Source organism: Rhinoderma darwinii, chromosome 3, assembly GCF_050947455.1.
Source record: "Rhinoderma darwinii isolate aRhiDar2 chromosome 3, aRhiDar2.hap1, whole genome shotgun sequence".
Lineage (NCBI taxonomy): Eukaryota > Metazoa > Chordata > Amphibia > Anura > Rhinodermatidae > Rhinoderma > Rhinoderma darwinii.
Window position 1 is genome coordinate 177,540,837 of NC_134689.1, and position 19,263 is coordinate 177,560,099.

The 19,263-nt window shown below is 39.4% G+C and overlaps 1 protein-coding gene across 4 annotated transcripts in view; it reads right to left on the reverse strand.

The window, feature by feature from the left end:
* DOCK4 (dedicator of cytokinesis 4) overlaps positions 1-19,263 on the reverse strand; it is a 376,034-nt gene that overhangs the window by 277,493 nt on the left and 79,278 nt on the right. For all 4 annotated transcript variants that reach the window (XM_075857083.1, XM_075857082.1, XM_075857085.1 and 1 more), the window contains exon 2: positions 1,534-1,617. In XM_075857083.1, the coding sequence (XP_075713198.1) occupies positions 1,534-1,617 (84 nt within the window). The remainder of the gene's footprint in view (positions 1-1,533; positions 1,618-19,263) is intronic.

The following is a 19,263-nucleotide window of genomic DNA, read 5'->3' on the forward strand; positions in this document are numbered from 1 at the left end:
TCAGCTCTAAAAGTTCCTCTGATTGTTTTTTATGGTATTTTTCTGATTCTTAAAAATCAAGTCATGTGGATCACAATGGTAAAAAATAAATAAATTATAATATACTTAAAAGTGAACGGGTTTTCCCATCTGATATGGTTATGCCATATACAGAGGATATGCCATAACATTAACTTTTCGGTTAAGAAAAGTAGAACAAAACACCTCCAGGTCCAACCTCGCTTGCTTTTTCCCCGTGCGACAGACTTACCAACAGGATGCGCACCCTGTTAATAAATCTGGTACATGCTACGTGGGTAAAAGGACTGGCCCATTTTATGGGGTTTTAAAAGAAATACCCTAAAGAGTGCCTACACCCTGGTTAAGTCATTACCTCTGTGTGATGTACATGTTTACACTTATACTAAATAACATGTTCAAAAGGTAGCTACAATCCTGTTTTTGAACTAAAAATATACGTACTTCATACGTTAAAGCATAAATTGCATTGGCTCTTCCATTATTTATTATATCCGGCGGTTGCCTACTACAACAAACTAGTGCACTTTTGTATTGTTCTAAGCCAAATGGTGCTACGCTTTGACCAAAAACTTGCACCTCATAAATGAATGTTCCACATACACCTAGTCTATACGGGTAGCAATAAGTTGGCCATACAAATAAGATGAAAGTGGGTAATTTTTGGCAGGATTGGCCAACCATCTTATGTGTATGGAAACCTCCCAGATCTCTCTCGACAGCACATGTCGGGGGAACGATGGATCTGGCATGTTGGATTGCAACATTCTCAATTATTTATTCCTGTGGGAAAGAAGACGCTGCTGAGCAAAGCATGCATGTTTATTCTGGAGCCGGGTAAAACAGCTGTTGGCTGACAACTATGTCAGATATAGGGCCAGCCTGAGACTATTAGCAAAAAATACAATGGAGCGGACCTCAATAGTTGGTGGGCGTGCAACAGTTAAATTAAAAAAAGGCTGCCTGCCGGCAGAAATAAGCCCTGTTTTCCAACCATTATTAAAGAGTAAAAATAAAAAAGTCTTTATTCAATTTGCAACAAGGACAGACTACATGAAATGTAAAAGTTAATGTCCATTTCTGCTCAGCGTCCTTCATTGGCCCCGATACCCCTGAGGACGCTACATCGTAGCGAAACATGTCGGGGGGGCTTCTACCTTTATTTTAATAATTGTCCTATTGACACCTTTGAATCTAACTAATAACTAACTGCATGTAGCGCTCTGTGGTTGTGGTACTTAACCCTTTCTAGACAGAGCGCTTACGTCTGGCACTGTGCTAATTGCTGTCAGAAATGGACATTAACTTTTAAATTTCATGTAGTCTGTCCTTGTTGCAAATTGAATAAAGACTTTTTTATTTTTACTCTTTAATAATGGTTGGAAAACAGGGCTTATTTCTGCCGGCAGGCAGCCTTTTTTGAATTCAGCCTGAGACTATTGGGACAGCTTTAGACGACTAGGCTGCAAAGAACTGGTCACATTACAACAATGAAATGCTTAAAAAGTATCTTACCTTCATATTTCTCAAGAATTTGAACAGTATCTCCAATCTCTAATGTTAAGCCATGTTGATTTGTTCCACGAAAGCTGGCCACCACTAGAAAAGAAAACATTTTGCATTAGTTTTTGGTTAAGTAGCTTCCTAAAAAGCAATTTCTACTTTTGTAGATGTTAGAAACATTGGCTTAAAATGATCTACTAGATTACCGTAAGTAGGAGATAGGGAAGTATGAAACTGGTGACAGAGCCTCTTTAAGCCGTACAAAACAGGACAAATATACTTTATGTTCTACCAGTATGTGGTAAAACATAGGAAAGTCCCTGCAATGTGAACATCATTATCAGGTACCTGAATAATTCATTGAGTCTATGGAGAAAGGGCCTTATTATGACCGGTTTGTCATCAGATACAAGAATCCCATTCTTTGTTTAGTTTTCCTCAAAAGAACAGTAGTTAATTTTCTGTATTAGATTTGGATGTTCCTTCATTACGAGCAATAATTTGTTGTGTTAACAATGCAGTACATGTGTGCATGCGTAAAACATTAACCCAATATTAATCATAAGGTACATAAAAAAAAATAAAACGACCTTTATCTGCAAATGATAGTTATCTCTAAGATAATATTGTGAGAGCCAGCACAATGGAGATAGAGGGAAGGGGGTCCTTAATACTGGCATTTCAAATGCCAGTCTTAATCTGCTACACAGTGGAGTAAGATGCACCGGATTTATTAAGAGGTAATTGCCTCCTAATGAAATCGGCGCATCTCTAGCGGTCTGGTGCCAGAAGGTAAAATCTAAGCCAGTTCTGAGCTGGCACAAATTTGCACTATAGTTTACGCGCGTTTCAGTTGTAAATTATAGTATATTTGAATAAATCGAAACTTTTCTACGCCAGAAAACCAGCATTGAGCGTTTAGTAACCCCCCCTCCCCCAGCGCGTACTTAATTCATGAATCCTAAACATTGCTACTTTATGATGCAAAATCAGAAGGTTTGTCCATTACAGTGCAAGGGGCCATCAAACGGTTACTTAAACTGTTAAGCATGAGGAACGCTGAGAGACGCATGACCAGAATTTTGGCAGCTGCACACAATTGGATTCTTATTTATTCCGTCATCTACAGCATATTCAATGCGGCAACATGGACTCTGAATGTTCCACGACTTGTCCCGAGGCTGCATACAGTTAGAAGGTCTCATGATAGAAACCAGCTACAGCAGAACACTGGTTGGGTAGCAGATGCTACATTTGCTGCTTAATAAAAGTCCACAGCAGGTATTGATCCCACATGTCAGAAGCCACCATACCGATTTACAATTAATATTGAAAATGCTTTGGATGGGAAAGCAATAAAATAATACTGAAAAGAAACGCAGCTGCAATCTGACTGTTTTACTAATAAACAAGTACGTCATTGCTCTCAAGTGCATTGCTCTGAATTAGCAGTACTGCATACTGTATGTTCAGTAACAAATACACGCAAAATAAAAGTAGAGTATTCTTAGTGTGAACACTATTATATAGTGGAATATTGAAGGTCATTTTTAGATTTCTATTCCGGGTCAGACTTAATATCAATTACTACTACAAATTACTATTTACAAAATAAAATATACTATTAAAAGTCATTCTTTATAAAAAGCAAAAAACAAAAAAGACAAAATTATATTCCTGACATGAATTTTTTTTCCTCCAGAGTTTTCTCTGAGTAACATTAGGGCTGTCAATTGAGTAGTAGAATGATGCAACGGAATTGGCGCCAGGAGTTTAAAGAGGCTCTGTCACCAGATTTTGCAACCCCTATCTGCTATTGCAGCAGATAGGCGCTGCAATGTAGATTACAGTAACGTTTTTATTTTAAAAAAACGAGCATTTTTGGCCAAGTTATGACCATTTTTGTAGTTATGCAAATGAGGCTTGCAAAAGTCCAAGTGGGTGTGTTTAAAAGTAAAAGTCCAAGTGGGTGTGTATTATGTGCGTACATCGGGGCGTTTTTAATACTTTCACTAGCTGGGCGCTCTGATGAGAAGTAACATCCTCTTCTCTTCAGAACGCCCAGCTTCTGACAGTGCAGATCTGTGACGTCACTCACAGGTCCTGCATCGTGACGGCCACATCGGCACCAGAGGCTACAGTTGATTCTGCAGCAGCATCAGCGTTTGCAGGTAAGTCGATCTTACCTGCTAACGCTGATGCTGCTGCAGAATCAACTGTAGCCTCTGGTGCCGATGTGGCCGTCACGATGCAGGACCTGTGAGTGACGTCACAGATCTGCACTGTCACAAGCTGGGCGTTCTGAAGAGAAGAGGATGTTACTTCTCTTCACAGCGCCCAGCTAGTAAAAGTATTAAAAACGCCCCGATGTACGCACCTAATACACACCCACTTGGACTTTTGCAAGCCTCATTTGCATAATTACAAAAATGGTCATAACTTGGCCAAAAATGCTCGTTTTTTAAAAATAAAAACGTTACTGTAATCTACATTGCAGCGCCGATCTGCTGCAATAGCAGATAGGGGTTGCAAAATCTGGTGACAGAGCCTCTTTAATATTCATGGGGAATAAATCAACAATTCCAAAAATAAGCTGTAAGTAGAAGACACTGGCCCACACATTTTTAATAATGGCGTACCTTGAACTAGTGTATTGAGGGAGGGAAAATGGCGAGTATTGTGCTTAATTTATTATTAAACGTGGACTGGTTTTGTATGCAAGTCTTTGAGACTCAGAATGTCAGAAAGTCTCATAGACTTACATAGAGAAACTGGCTTCCGGTCCACACATAAGACGCTGTTTTAATTGGCCAGCCAGATTAGAGATCACGTGACCGCACGGGGGAGCTGAAGTTTTGAAAACGAAATGCTTGTTGAGCAAATAAATAGCGTATACATGTACAAGATGCCCATTACAAACAGGGAATTGCAAATATCTGGGGTAGCACCTTTTCAAAGCTCCCACCCTAACTTCCATATGGGGAATGCACCTAGCCCAAAATATATCCACTTTTAGGAAAGAGGAGTGAGAATCAATATTGCCACCATCACTGTACGCACAGGGCTCATCACCCAGCTTTACTAGAATGCTGAATTGCAAATCTGTCTAGTTAAGAGACTATACATTCTCTGCGCTTGAAGTAGTGAATAACTAAGGCAGAGTCCAGAGTAGGGATGTCACGATAGCAGAATTTGGACTTCGATTCCGGTACTTTGTGTAGTATTACGATTTCGATACCAAAACGATACTTTGCCAACAGTAATAAAAAAAAAAGTTCTTCCATTTTCTGATGAGGCGCGAGGTGTGATGATGAATTTAACCTCCATGTGCCTCACATTAATAGTAATTAACCAAATCCTGTTTCTCAGTCATAATGGGTTAACGTGTGAGGTACATGATGGGGTTAATTACTATTAATGTGAGGCACATGGAGGTTAAATTCATCGCACCTCGTGCCTCACATTAATAAGTGAAAGTTTATATATGTTTCTTTTACAGCGTACACATCATAAATGATGCAAAAAAATTGTTCTGCAGGTTATTACGGCCGCACCAATAACGAATATGTATATGTTTTATGTATTGAGACTTATTTTAATGTTTATTGTAAAAAAAAGTGTATGTGATTTTTTTTAAATTTAATATTACTTTATGTTTTTACTTTATTTTTAAACTTTAATGTACATTATGTATAGTACACAGGCAGTTGTTAGGACATACCTCAGTATGCCCTAACAGGAAATATGGTAAGACAGCCCTGGGGTCCTTCAATAGACCCTGGGCGGTCGGCCATATATGGTATGGCACTCGATCACGTCACAGGAATTCCTGTGACGCGATCCAGGGGCATCCCCCCTTCTCATTTTCTCCTTAATGCTGCAGTCAGCTTTGATCGCAGAATTCAGGGGAATAGCGGCGAAGATAAGAGGTTTCTCTCATCTCCGCCGTTATAGAGCGGGGCTGCGGTCGTGTAATACAGCCATTGCCCAGCTCCTGACTTAAGTGCGCGTGCAGTCATCATGAGGAGATGCGGTCGGTGCTGCACTAATGAGAGCAGGCACTGAGGACAGAACATGGGGGTGTTTTACAGTGTCCGCCATGTTCTGTCTTCAGTGCCGCAGCTCATTAGTGCAGCGCTGGCCGCATTGCATCATCCTGACGGCGCGCACTTGTCAGGACTCAGGAGCGGGGCAATGACTGTATTACACAGCCACAGCCCCGCTCTCATACATTCATGTGTTACAATACTGAGCTGTGCGGCCGCACAGCTTAGTATCGAAATACATGAAATAACGGTATCGAACCGTTTGGGGATGCACAGTATTGAAACAGTATCGAAGTTTCGATGCATCATGCATCCCTAGTCCAGAGTCAACGCAGCCGTCAGGAAATTTTACAGCACTTCATGCTTCCCTCTACTGGCAAGCTTTATGGAGATGCTGATTTCATTTTCCAGCAGGACTTGGCACCTGCCCACACTGCCAAATGTACCAATACCTGGTTTAATAACCACAGTATCATTGTACTTGATTGGACAGCAAACTCGCCTGACCTAAACCCCATAGAGAATCTATAGGGTATTGTCAAGAGGAAGATGAGAGACAACAATGCAGATAAGCTGAAGGCCGATATCAAAGCAACCTGGGCTTCCATAACACCTCAGCAGTGCCACAGGCTGATCGCCTCCATGCCGCGCCGCATTGATGCAGCAATTCATGCAGAGTCGGAGCCCTGACCAAGTATTGAGTACATATACTGTACATACTTTTCAGTAGGACAACATTTCGGTATTAAAAAACATTTTTTAAATTGGGCTTATATATTTCTGGGACACTACATTTTGGGTTTTTATTAACGGTTACCATAATCATCAACATTAAAAGAACAAAATGCTGGAAATAGATCACTCTGTGTGTAATGAATCTATATAATATATGACTTTCACTTTTTGAATTGAATTACTGAAATAAATTAACTTTTTGATGATATTCTAATTCATTGAGAAGGACTAGTATATGACTTTTTCATAGTTCACTGGTAGAATGCCTAAAAGTGTTTGATTATAAGTTATAAATAAATGCAGCCAAATGTGATAAATGCAGCCAAACGACATATGATAGTATAGTACTGAAATTACTATAGTTGTGATAAACAACAGGTTTTGTATAATCTTGCAAAACAAGAATACTAATAATAACCGTGTTTATTCAAAAAGTGCCAGCAAATTCTGCAATGCTTTTTAGTTGGGGATCTACGGCAACCTAGAATTTGTTCACACGAGCTTCACTGCTTCTGTGATGATCCGTTTTCCAACTGACCCAAACAGATATTGACTGACCTCACTGATTTTAATGGGATCCATCAGAGATTCTGATATTTTAGACGGCAAGAATAGCGTTGCAGCATGTGTTATTCATATATACATACATACATACATACATACATACACACACACAGTATATGCACATGTGTACATAAAACATACTGTCTGCAGATCAGACTTAATTTTTAAAGTGACAAGTTCCCTTTAATTAATGCACTGATCATATTTTATAGCCCGCTGATAGTATTAAAATCAGATTTAAACCTAAACATACATTATAGCATTTAAGAAACCGGGTCTGTATCTCTGTACCATAAAAATGAAAAAAAATATATAAAAAACCTGAAGCCCTATATTTCCTTGTATATGCGATCTTCACTACAATGGATGTGATGTAATGCACTACGTATCACCACTACATATCTCTGTTGGCTCTAAGGCATTTTGATACACCGTTTTGTATGCTAAATCCTAGTCCATCTATGTGTCCCCACTTGAAGTGGTTTAGATGCACTATGCAGGACGTTTGATGAACGTCTGTTTGGTTATTCTCTTGTTAAATAGCAACCAGAGGAGAGGGTGGTGGGGGTGTCTCAGTCCTTCCAACCCATGTCCCGTTTTTCTTTGGTAATTTATATATCTGGCCTTCCCAGGATCATCTTAACCTGTTTTTCGGGTGTTAATTACGTTAACTCTCTTACTTTTATTAATTGCTTCCTTACTCACCTTAGTTCCTTTTGGTGTTGTCTAGCGATGAATACATGTCCGCCTGAAGCTCCCCTAGAGAAGACTGATGCTGTATGCGTCTATTCTATTGGTCGCGCCGTTACCAGGTGGCCGTCCCTGTCGGTGGGTGTCAGCTTTGAAGTCTTAGTCACCGATTGTTTCGGGCCCAGCGTACGCGATCAAGGTAGGTGGGGCTATAGCCGTATTAGGATCGATGGTTTCTCCGGCGCGCGCTAGATCAGTCATCAGTGTCTAGTGCACGCCGGAAACCCAATAACACTACAGCATAATATGTGCTGAGCGGCAGCTAGTTAGAAATCACACCGGTAACCGAATCTCACAGCATAATATGTGCTGACCGGCAGTTAGATAGATCAAGGCAATTTATACCCCTGAGGACGCTCCCCTATGTCTATAGAGGCGCAGAAACGCATTGGGAATTTTGCTGGTTTGTGGCAACCAGGCAAACTATTATTTATTTATTACATTTATGGAATTTTGTAGCGATAGTTTAATGATGACCATTTGGCTTCAGTCACTTGCAATCTAGTGTACTGTGTATCTGGCTATCGCTTACACTCCATAAAGCTTCTATGATCTGTGTTGCCAGCGCCTGTATTCAGATCCTTGGCAATTAGTGCCCTATCTTTTATAATAATTCTTTAATAAAATTCAAATTTTAAATGTTTGGACAGGCAGTGTATTTGCATTGAAAGTATGGCTCATCAGCCACATTAAAGGGGTTATGTGGAGAGCGAAAAGTATTAGCAGTGTACACACTGCAGCATGTGAGTACACTCGCTAATATACATTTCGGTTTTTATAGTGCTGGCAGGGGAACGGATGTCTCGTTACACAGCCTTCTGTGATTACGATACAACTCTTCGTCACATGACCGACCCCGCTGTACTCTATTTACTTGCTGTACTACTGCTTGTACATATAGTACAGCTGGGTGGGTCACAAGACAAATAGTTGTATCATCATCAAGGATTGCTGTGCAACAAGACCCCCGATGCCCCGGCAGCGTTATAAAAATCTATGAAGATTTCAGAATCGGCGCGACGGGGGACCAGAATGTAGATTTGGGAGTGTACTCACATACTGCAGTGAGTACACTGCTAATACATCTCACTCCCCACATAACCCATTTAAGCTTAGGAACTCAGCCCCCCAGCAGTTGCTGACATAAGATCAGCCCACTATACCCCGTACAATGTAATCTACGCTGGCAGATGCCCGTACTGACAGATTGCCAGTAGGTGCCCTAGGACACCCACATACACTACTGCGAACATTCGTTACTTGTGCAGCAAAATGATCAAATGTAAAGATTCTGAAAACCAATAATTATTTAATCTTTCATGTTCTACGTTCCTCTGCATCCAGTGTCTAATGTTACATAGCACACGTGGCCTTCTTACAGCAGATTCAGTCACACTAGTGCACAAAAACTTAGTTGTCCTAATTAAACTAGAAAAATAATCAATGGTTTTAAACATGACATTGGCCGTCTTTCTCTCCCCTGCTGCATTGATCATTAACTATATCATTGCCTCTGTGTAGAGTTAATTACCGGAACAATCACACGACACTAATGAAGATAACCTAGGTGATTCTTGTTGCCTGGAAACATGATATATAACGCGCAAGCAGTTAAATATAAATCATTTTCTGCATTGATTTCTGAAACTCATTTGGGTGAAAACCAGAATAATTTTGTTCATGTTTGCAAGTTTTCTATAGGAAACTTTTTATAAATCGGGTTATAGTGACATAAACCAGTCTCCATTTCTCACTCAAATTATAAAAAACTGGGAAAAAAAATTACAAAATGATAATACTCATCCAAATCAAACTTTCAGGAAACTGGAAGGGAAAAGAGTCCTCGCATTGCTGGCAAGGGGCCAAGTGGTCCCAAATATATTATTCTTAATTCATATGGTGCTCAATGCTGCTGTTCCCACCTCCCCCAAATGCATTTTGTGAATCGCTTTAGTGGGTGCAATTGTGTTCACCAAATCAAGGACTAATAGAGACTTCTAGATTATAGAGTTCATGTGTATGCAGTAAATTTAGACAAAAAGAACAGTTAGCAAGACAAGTAGCTAAGGAATTACAAACTTCTTGTGGTTGACACAAATTTCCAAAACATTCAAGGGTCAAAAGCAAACTATGAAATGTGAGCACATTGGTGCAGCTGCTTTATCATATGTTTATATCAGAGTAATGTCATTATATTCTCGAGCATCTCTAAAATGGCAGAAGAAACTGTGCTGTCCCAGGGTCTGATGGTCATCATATGCTTGACTACATCACCCTCCGCTCTGTAAGAACTGTCCATTTAGGTCAATTACAATCACAGGCTAGGGTTTCTATACCCTGTAAGTTTCAAGAATTTATTCCATAGCTTCGGAACGGAGCCAAACGGAAACCATTAGCAACATAAGCATTACCATTTAAATCAATGGTAATGCAAACGGAAGCTATGGTTTCCATTTGCCTTTACGTTGCTGGGTTCCTCCGACAGAAAGGTCTGACTGAAATGGCCCTAAAAAGGAGAAGAAAAAAAAAAGAATCCTAGTAGTGTACTCGGAACATTAATAAGACATGGATTTTTTCTTTTCAAACACATGAAGAATAGATTATTGCTAGTGGTGTTTCAGCAGATAGGAAAGTTAATACTATTGTCACACATGCCAATATTCTGAATTCCAACTATGCCAACAGGTTTTATAGAAATCTGAGGCATTCCAGCATCCTTCAGAGGCATCCGAACAGTAGTAAGTTTTGCTCCACTTAGCCCATTTTGGGAAACTTCCACTTAAACTGTGACAACAGGAAAAAAAACACAATATGGATATGCATGTAATGGCCGGATTATTATAAAGGAGTATTTATTTATTTTTAACAAATACTTTATTTGGATTATCTAAATTCCAAACAATTCCCCATAAGTGGAATAAATTTACCGCTAGAATCGTCAATACATTCCAAATACAGACGTTCAAAAGCTTCAGAGATCCCGAGAGCGGTACTGCGAATGCTTGCCCACTACTCCATTCAATTTCTATAGGGCTGCCAGAGATAGCCAGTCCGAGTGGTCAAGCATTTATCATTTATAGATGAAAAAAAAAAAAAAAAGCTTCAGAGAGAAAAAGAACAGCACACCTTTAAAGAGGTTGTCCCAGAATCGACGATTATCACCTATCCACAGGATAGATGAAAACTGTCTGATCGCTGGGGGCCCCACCACTGGTACCCCCACTGATCACGAAAATGGGGGTTCCGAACTCCGAGATTGTTCTCACTGCACCCCCTTGAATGGAGTGGCGGTGTGGATAGGTGGTAATTGTCCATTTTGGGAATACCCCTTTAATAAATCATTCCTGCATTCCTGAAGGGAAATCTCTGCTTGCGTCCACCAGATTACCACCAGCTCCACATGCTCCTACTGCTACTATCCTTGTACTATAAAGTGTGTAGAAAAGTTGTTTCAGGCTTTTAAGCCTTTAATCTCCCCAGAGTACCTTTGAGGTCTTCTAAGACATACCATTGAGTGTACTGGTAAATGAACATCAACAGAGTTACTTCTATTGTAGTCCAATGTGTTTCCTTACGTCGTTCCACGTCTAATCTTTCTAGGCCTAGCAGTTTGTGAAGTTATGGATGGTGGGTACAGCTGGAGATAACCATTGTAGGAGTATAGTCCACAACACTACCAGGAGTATTAGATAAAGTAATGGAGGAACCCTTCTATGCTCTAGATCTGATGGAGAGAGATATAGTGAAAGAGTTAGACGCCTCCTTGGCCAAAGCGTAATTGCCATTTTGGGGCATAGCTGTAGGACATTTTATGTAAAGTCATTAAATACTACTGATGTCAGATCACTAGGTGGATACAAGAAAAACATAAAAATATTTAGCAATTACCATAGTGTTTAGTACAAGGCCTGAAATGTAAGTGACATGAAATGTTAGATGAATCAAGAGCACATTAAGTCTAGGTTCAATGGTTTGTTTCGCGAACAATGCGTCTTTCTAAACAATAAAGCAAGTAACACATTTCAAAATAAACTGAGAAAAAAATAATCTACATTAAACTGCAGTAAAATAACTACTAGTACTTTTATAATGCAGTCACTGGAAATACAGCGCATACATTGCTGAGAGGCTTTCCATATATACAGTAAAATAGGTCATGGCGAGCTTAGAGCATGATGGCACGATGGAATGATGGCTAATGTTATGCAAATTGTATCAACTGTTAATTCACTCACTGCAGACACGAGCCAATTTTACACAAAAGTATCATTTGTGCTTTGTATACAGTTGCAATTTTCGTACCAAGAGGAGGGGTGTGCGCCGAAAAGATTACATATATAGTATAAATACACTTCTGTTTACTTATCTGGAGCATAATGAATTCATGTCTAGGAGAGGAGAAATAATTCCGATTTAGATTTATCTATCCACATGTCTCAGAATATTGTAAATGAAAAGAAGTTCAAAATAAGTGACAATGCACTAAAATGCTATTTAAAATCTATTTCCCCAAGAATACAGTCTAAAAACGTGTGTTAAACAGTACATAAAAAAGGAATTTATTACCAATTTATGTTAGGTAAAATCTACTACCGGCCTTTAAAGCCTCCTTTCAGTCTTCAAATGTTACAGAATTGTGAGAATTATATTAAAAATATACATTGTAAAAAAAAATCTCGCTCCTGTTTCTCTCAGGTCCCTATGGAGCAATCATATGTAAAAAGTGTATCTTTTTAGCATTTTTTTTTTGTTTTACTTTTGTAATCTCAAAGGGTACTAAATAGCGTAGCAAATTAAAAAAAAAAAAAACTAATAAAATTAAAAACTCTAAACATATGCTACAGTACACTCAAGGACCAGATAAATCCATAAGGGGGAATTGACAGCGTTTTTTGACAGGCAGAATAAAACTGCCTCAAAATTCCTTCATGAATTTTGAGGCAGATTTTGAATTGCTAGCGTGTTCTTAAAAAAATGCTCCAAAACAAGTGCCGCAGGTTTTTCTGCCTCCCATTGATTTCAATGGTAGATCAGAGGTGGAAACCGCTTAAAGAGCATGGGACTTTTTTTTCTGTTTGAAGAAATCTTTTTTTGCTGTATACTTTAAATGTATGGGCCAAAGGTGATATGATCAGAGTCTTAGACATTATATTCTTTTGCAAATAGAAGATGACGAAGAATAAAAAAAAATACAACAATAAAAGACAGTCTGCTATTCAAAAACGGATACACTGTGTTAAACTTAGTGCAGGGTGTGAGTGGGTGGTGCATGATACAGGGATTTTCTTTGGGAATTGCTGTGACGTGCCCTGCCCCCCATTGACATAACACAGTGTATACATTTTGGCAAAGTTATAGGCGCAACCATGTACACTATACAATGTAAAAGCTTTTACAATTAGTGTAATATAACAATATTTTTAGGACACAAACAAAAATGCACATGTGGCTGCTTGAGCACAAAAATAGATCCTATAATCTCTGCTTATAAATGGTTTGCAGAGAGAGCAGACATATATATAGAAAATAGGTCAGGTGGCAATTGCACTAACATTTCATTTGTTACAAATCTAATTTGCTAATTAAGCATTTCACAGCAAGCTGTACTACCATTTCCTAATACTCCTTGAATAAGTAATTAAAACCATGGCACTCATTAGCAACTCTGAACAAAAAGGTTTAAAAAAAGAACAAACAAAAAAATCATTTTCCACTAAGGCAAAGAAAGCAATTTCAAAATCAAAAATTGCAGCACCTGACAAAATACATCCTCCTAAATCCTCAGAGCATGTTCACATCACAAATGCGGCCCTATGTATGCGTTGGCTTACCTTTTGATTCTGGATGGAAAAGGATAGTAGACTACGCCATTTCATACAGTAGAAAAACATATACCATGCGGTATATATGTTTTAAATTCTACTATGGTAGCCTAAATTAGTGACGTATCCCACTGTACAGGGCCGATTTGGGCTTTTCTGCTGCTTGAGGCAAAAATGTAAATGGTGCCCACCAGATCTTGATTGACATCCTCCTGGCTGTTTTACATCGCTACCAGCCTCCCCCAACTCTTGCGGATGCGCAGTTGCAGGGTATACCTCGCTGTACGGTGCCTGCCAACGGAGTACAATGCAATGGCGCATCCGAGAAACCTGGAAGGGATTGGTAGTGATGTAAAACAGCCAGGAAGATGTCAGTATAGCATGCAAAGGTGGGTTTGGAATCTTGAGGATAGCGGCACCACCCCATGACCCTTTAACCAGTTCAGGACCGGGCTATTTTGCGCCTTCAGGACCAGACACCGTTTAGCCATTTTTAGCACGTGTTAGTTAAATGGCTATAACGTTTTTATTTGTTGGGCTAACGACGTGATTTTTGCGACGTTTTTTCCGTAGGCAATGCAGGTTTCATTTTTTATCGTTTTTATACACACCTTTTTTGCGATTTTAGAATTTTTATTCATAAAGTTTGAAAATAATAGTAAAAAAATAAGCTTTTTTACGTTTCAGCTATTTTTTTGGGGTAATAACATAGTTTTAACCTAAAATAGACCTTTTATTTGTGATCGTCATTGTCTACCGTAAATTTTAATATATTACATGTCTATATTAGGGTAATTGGGTCAGCGCTAGCGTTACAACAATGATTGGCGGGGGGAACATGTTTTTTTTGGGGTGGGTATTTTATGTGTATTTATTATTTAATTCTTTTTTGCACTTTACTTTATTATTTTTTTATTACTATGGTCTGTCCCCCAAAGGTCAAAAAAGACCTTTGGGGAACTTTATATATATTTTTTCTTTCTTTTACACCATCTTTTCCACTGTAACTGGAGCTGCACAGCAGCCCCAGTTACAGGGGAAATCAGCCCTCTCATAGTGACGATTGTCACAAATAGGGCTGTGCTGGGTCTTGTAAGACCCAGCAGCAGTCTGTCACTAACGGGACCCGGCGATCATGTGACCAGTCTCATGATCACCGGGAGGAATAGAGACAGCGCCGCTGCTGCTGTCTCTATTCCTATACACAGCGTTCATTGAACGCTGTGTAAAAACACATCGGAGAAGACAGAAGCAGTGAAAGCTGCTTCTATCCTCTCCTCAGGGTCCCCGGCAGTCACTGACAGCCGGAGACCCGACATTCAGCTGCCCGATCGCGCGGGCAGCAAGTTAAAACCCGAGCCGTAAAAAGTCTATGGCTCGGGTTTTAAGGACCCTGACCGCAGGCCGTAAATATACAGCCAGCGGTCGGGAACCAGTTAAATTGTAATTAGCATACAGCATGCACTGTTTTAAAAAGTTGACTATATGAATTTTGCTGCATCTGAAAAAAATATACAGGGCAATGTTTGGAAATATTGTCAGGTCACGTATTAACACATGGTGGCTGTTGAAGGGCTTAAAACTACCTGGCAGGTTCCCATTAAATAGACAATGAATTGCAACAATTCCATCTGCCCTGCAATTTTGTTATTCTAAATATATCCTATATAATTACAGCACCAGAACTAATCTCTGACATATATACGGCACCAGAACCAAGCTCAACACATAGATACAGTACCAGAACAAAGCTCAGTACATATATACAGCACGAGGATCAGGCTCAGTTCATAAATACAGCACCAGCACAAATACAGCGCAGTACAGAGATCATTTGCAAATTCAGTGCCACATAGATTTGTACAAAGAAAAACTACAGCTCCCAGCATGGCCCAAACAATGGTAAGGATATGGGAGTTGCGGTATCACAAAAAAAAAAAACATACCACCCATCATCTTATACAGTGACTTCAGTAATAATTAGAGGCAGAATAAACATTTACATTTTGTGACCCACAGGTGATATCCTTTCATTTTGGAGTCATTCTTTTTCTCTTTTCTTCTCCATCCGGTCAGCGGGATTGACGGGTTTAATGACAGCGAAGACACGCAGGATCCACCGGTTATCGATCACATCTAAGTCATAAACTTAGATGTGATCGATAACAGGTAGACACGCAAGACCCCCTGTCACTGTACCCATCAGTGCCGTTGAACTGACAAAAACGGGTTTCAGCACTAGATACAGTTGCTGTGTATCTCAAAAAATAATTTTTAATAACATTTTATTACAAAGTTGCACTAATCACACGGATACACATTTTTATATATATACACATATAATAAGATAAAAAATAAAAAAATATTTTCAAAGGAGTACATAGTCTTTAAGCCCAGACTAATGGTGATTAGGATGCCGAACCATGAAAAATCTCAGCCTTTGGCCGGATGACCCTACAAGTCAACAATTGCTTTGCTCTGGACGAAATTGTCATACAGCAAAGCAAGTAAACGGCTGATTAAGAGTTGTGACGACCTTTCGCGCTTACAAATTGAGCAGCCTGCAATGATTTTATATTCTATGTCTGCATGGGAAATCCTCTTGTTCTTAATACAGACAAACACATTAGTTACATTAGTTACAAGCAGCCACATCCAGGCCTCACAAGCATGCTCCTAAGTAGTGTGGCCTAAAGGAGGAGAAAAGCGAAATAAGGACATCTGCTATCTAGCTCGGATGTTGCAAGTATTCCTACGGCACAGCAGGGAGTAAAATGAGATTGCTTTGCTACTGAATCCTGCCCAAGCTGAGCTGTAGAATAACCACAGTTATAATCACCTTAATTCACTTTGATCATTAGGTGCCCAACAGCATATGTGCACAAGGCGATACCGCCACATTTATGGCTGAACCCAATATTTAGGAGAGAAGCTTAAAAGATTATTTTTCCCTCTATGCATTGTAATAGCTGCGGGACCTAGTCCCCAGATTCTCTCAAATCTAATGAACATTAAATGGAAGATTTAATACCAAGATTGAACCTATTTTTTTATCATAGAGATTTGTGCATATTGCACCTATGGCGATAGAAACACATATACTAAATAATACATTTGCACGCAAATGAAGACTTTACGATATAGTATTTTGCGAACATGTATACTTAATACTCCACATTGTAAAAACTTATTTGAAGTAATAGCCAATTCATTTCCAGGTTGCACAGGAAGCCAAGAGGAAATGGAGGTCATGTAAAAGGCACATACATGGATACATGCATAATTCTTTCCAGTGGTCCAATTTTTCATAGAGAACAGTTTTCTTACAAGAACACTCCATACAAAACGGATACACCGTGTAATGCCTAGGGCAGAGCCTGAGTAGAAGATAGAAATCGTGTACTGCACCTTTTGGCCATGCATTAGACATAATGTATCAGTTTCGCCTGGAGTGTTCCTTTTACCCCTAAGCGCGGGTCATTTTGGCCTTCAGTACGCAGCTAATTTTTTCGTTTTTGCCTCACTGCATTCAGAGAGCCATAACTTTTTTATTTTATCGCTGACATTGTTGTGTGAGGTCTTGTTCTTTGCATCTCAGGGTGTAAAATAATGTATGCTATAATACCAGTATCTAGTGAAATATGACATGATTCAGGAAACCTAATGGTCATCTGTGGACTTCAACATTTATTTTATTTTAAAAGCATGCCTCATTGAGACACACTTCAGCTGCAGACACATTTCCTACAAATGAGGATACAATTACATCCATTGGATGGCGCGGGCACAAGAGCTATGTGATCAATAGGGACCGTGGCATGTAGCTGGTTAGACAGAGAGGGAGGAGGCTCCTTCTGTCACTCATCAGCGCCCTGCAATACGATCACGGGCTGTCGATGGGGTTATGAAAGACAGGGGCCTAGAAAAATGAGTGCATAAAAAAGTACTGTTTTTGCTTTTACATTCATATTATAGAATTAAAGGAAAACTAAACCTACAAATTAATGATAAAAGTAAAATGAAGAAGAGTGTGTCAGTCAGAAGGATTTTCTACATGTTCCTGACACAAAAAGTCTTGTAGATATCTTGCAGAGAACACAAGTGTTCATTTTTTGCAGATCTCTTCCATTTTTGGGTGGCTTAGTGATCCTGGTATACTGTGGACAAGTAGTGGCTGAAGGATTATTTGGTAGCCAGTTAATTTACAGCCAGAAACAGAATTGCAAGACTCGATTGACAAATCACGTATGGGTTTCAGATTTTGATGCAGATTTTTGTGCCAAAGCCAGAAGTGGATACAGGATGAAGGAGAAGTAGAAGTTCTTCCTTTATTCTTCCCATTCTTTTTTTAACCACTTCTGGTTTTGGCTTAGAAATCTGCAGCTAAAATCTGTAGCAAATAAGCGATGTGTGAATCCTGCCTAAGGCCAGATTCACACGGCCATGTACGGTCCGTGATGCACGGACTGTACGTTGGCCATATTTCCAGGACCATACAATGTTCAGGGAGCGGGGGCGTCTAGCATCATAATTATCTATGATGCTAGGAGTCCCTGCCTCCCCGCGGGAATACCGTCCTGCACTGAAAACATGATTACAGTACGTGACAGCATTTCCCAGAGAAGAACGAATCCTAACATCATACATAACTATGATGTTAGAAGCCCAGCTCCCTGAAATGCGGTCAGTGAGGGAAATACGGCCGACATATGGTCCATATATTAAGGACCGAACATGGTATTGTGAATCTGGCCTTAGGAAGAGAAAAGGGCTGAGCACCTAGGACACAAATAAAATAAATGTTCATATATTTCTCACACCTTTGGTTATAATATGGCCCATAACCATTCTCCTTTATGTCAATACTGTGCCAGGAGAGACAGATTATTTTATGTAGAAATGTAGTATTTTTTAATCTTATTAAAATAGAAGAAGTTGATATTTTAAATACACGGTTTTTAACAGCAGATGATTTCTGGAGTCTGATAAACGAAACCTACAATTGACATTTGTCTCTCCAGGTTTTGCTGCCTACTGTTTTTATTCATCATGTTACTCTCAAAAGAACATCTTTCCATTTTTATAGTGTGAAAATATCCCAACTAGTGGTCCAAAATTGTTCTCTAGTTTTGTCAATTTAGGCCTGGGATAAAAAATATTTTTTGCAGCAGTTCAGCAGCTAAAGAAGACTTTTTTAATTTTAGATAAATTTTTTTCATCTCCGCATTTTGAGAGCTATAACTTATTTTTTTTGTCGATGTAGCTGTATGAGGACATGTTTGTTGCGGTATGAGATGTATATTTTTGAACGTCCAATTTTGGAGCACATAAAATGTATTGAACAACTTTTATTAATTTGTATGGGGACGTAACGGAAAAGAAAACAGCAACGCCATACCAACATGTTCTATACATGACATTTCATTTTTATTTTGCGTGTGTCACCACATTCTAAGAGCCATAACTTTTTTTTACAGTCAAAAGAGCTGTACGAGGGCTTATTTTTTAGGGGACAAGATTATGTTTTCATTGATACTATTTCAGGGTACAGTGGATATAAAAACTCTACACACCCCTGTTAAAATGCCAGGTTTTTGTCATGTTACAAAATCGGCCCAAGATGAATCATTTCAGAACTTTTTCCACCTTAACCCCTTGCGTACCTTCAACGTAATAGTACGTCGCTGGCCGCTTATTCCAGCGTACCTTCGACGTACTATTACGGCGCAGGAATAAACTGTCACTATGTGAAATCACATAGTGACAGAACAGCGGCGGCAGCTGACGTTGACAGCTAACCGTCTCTGCTACCGGCCTGGGGACCA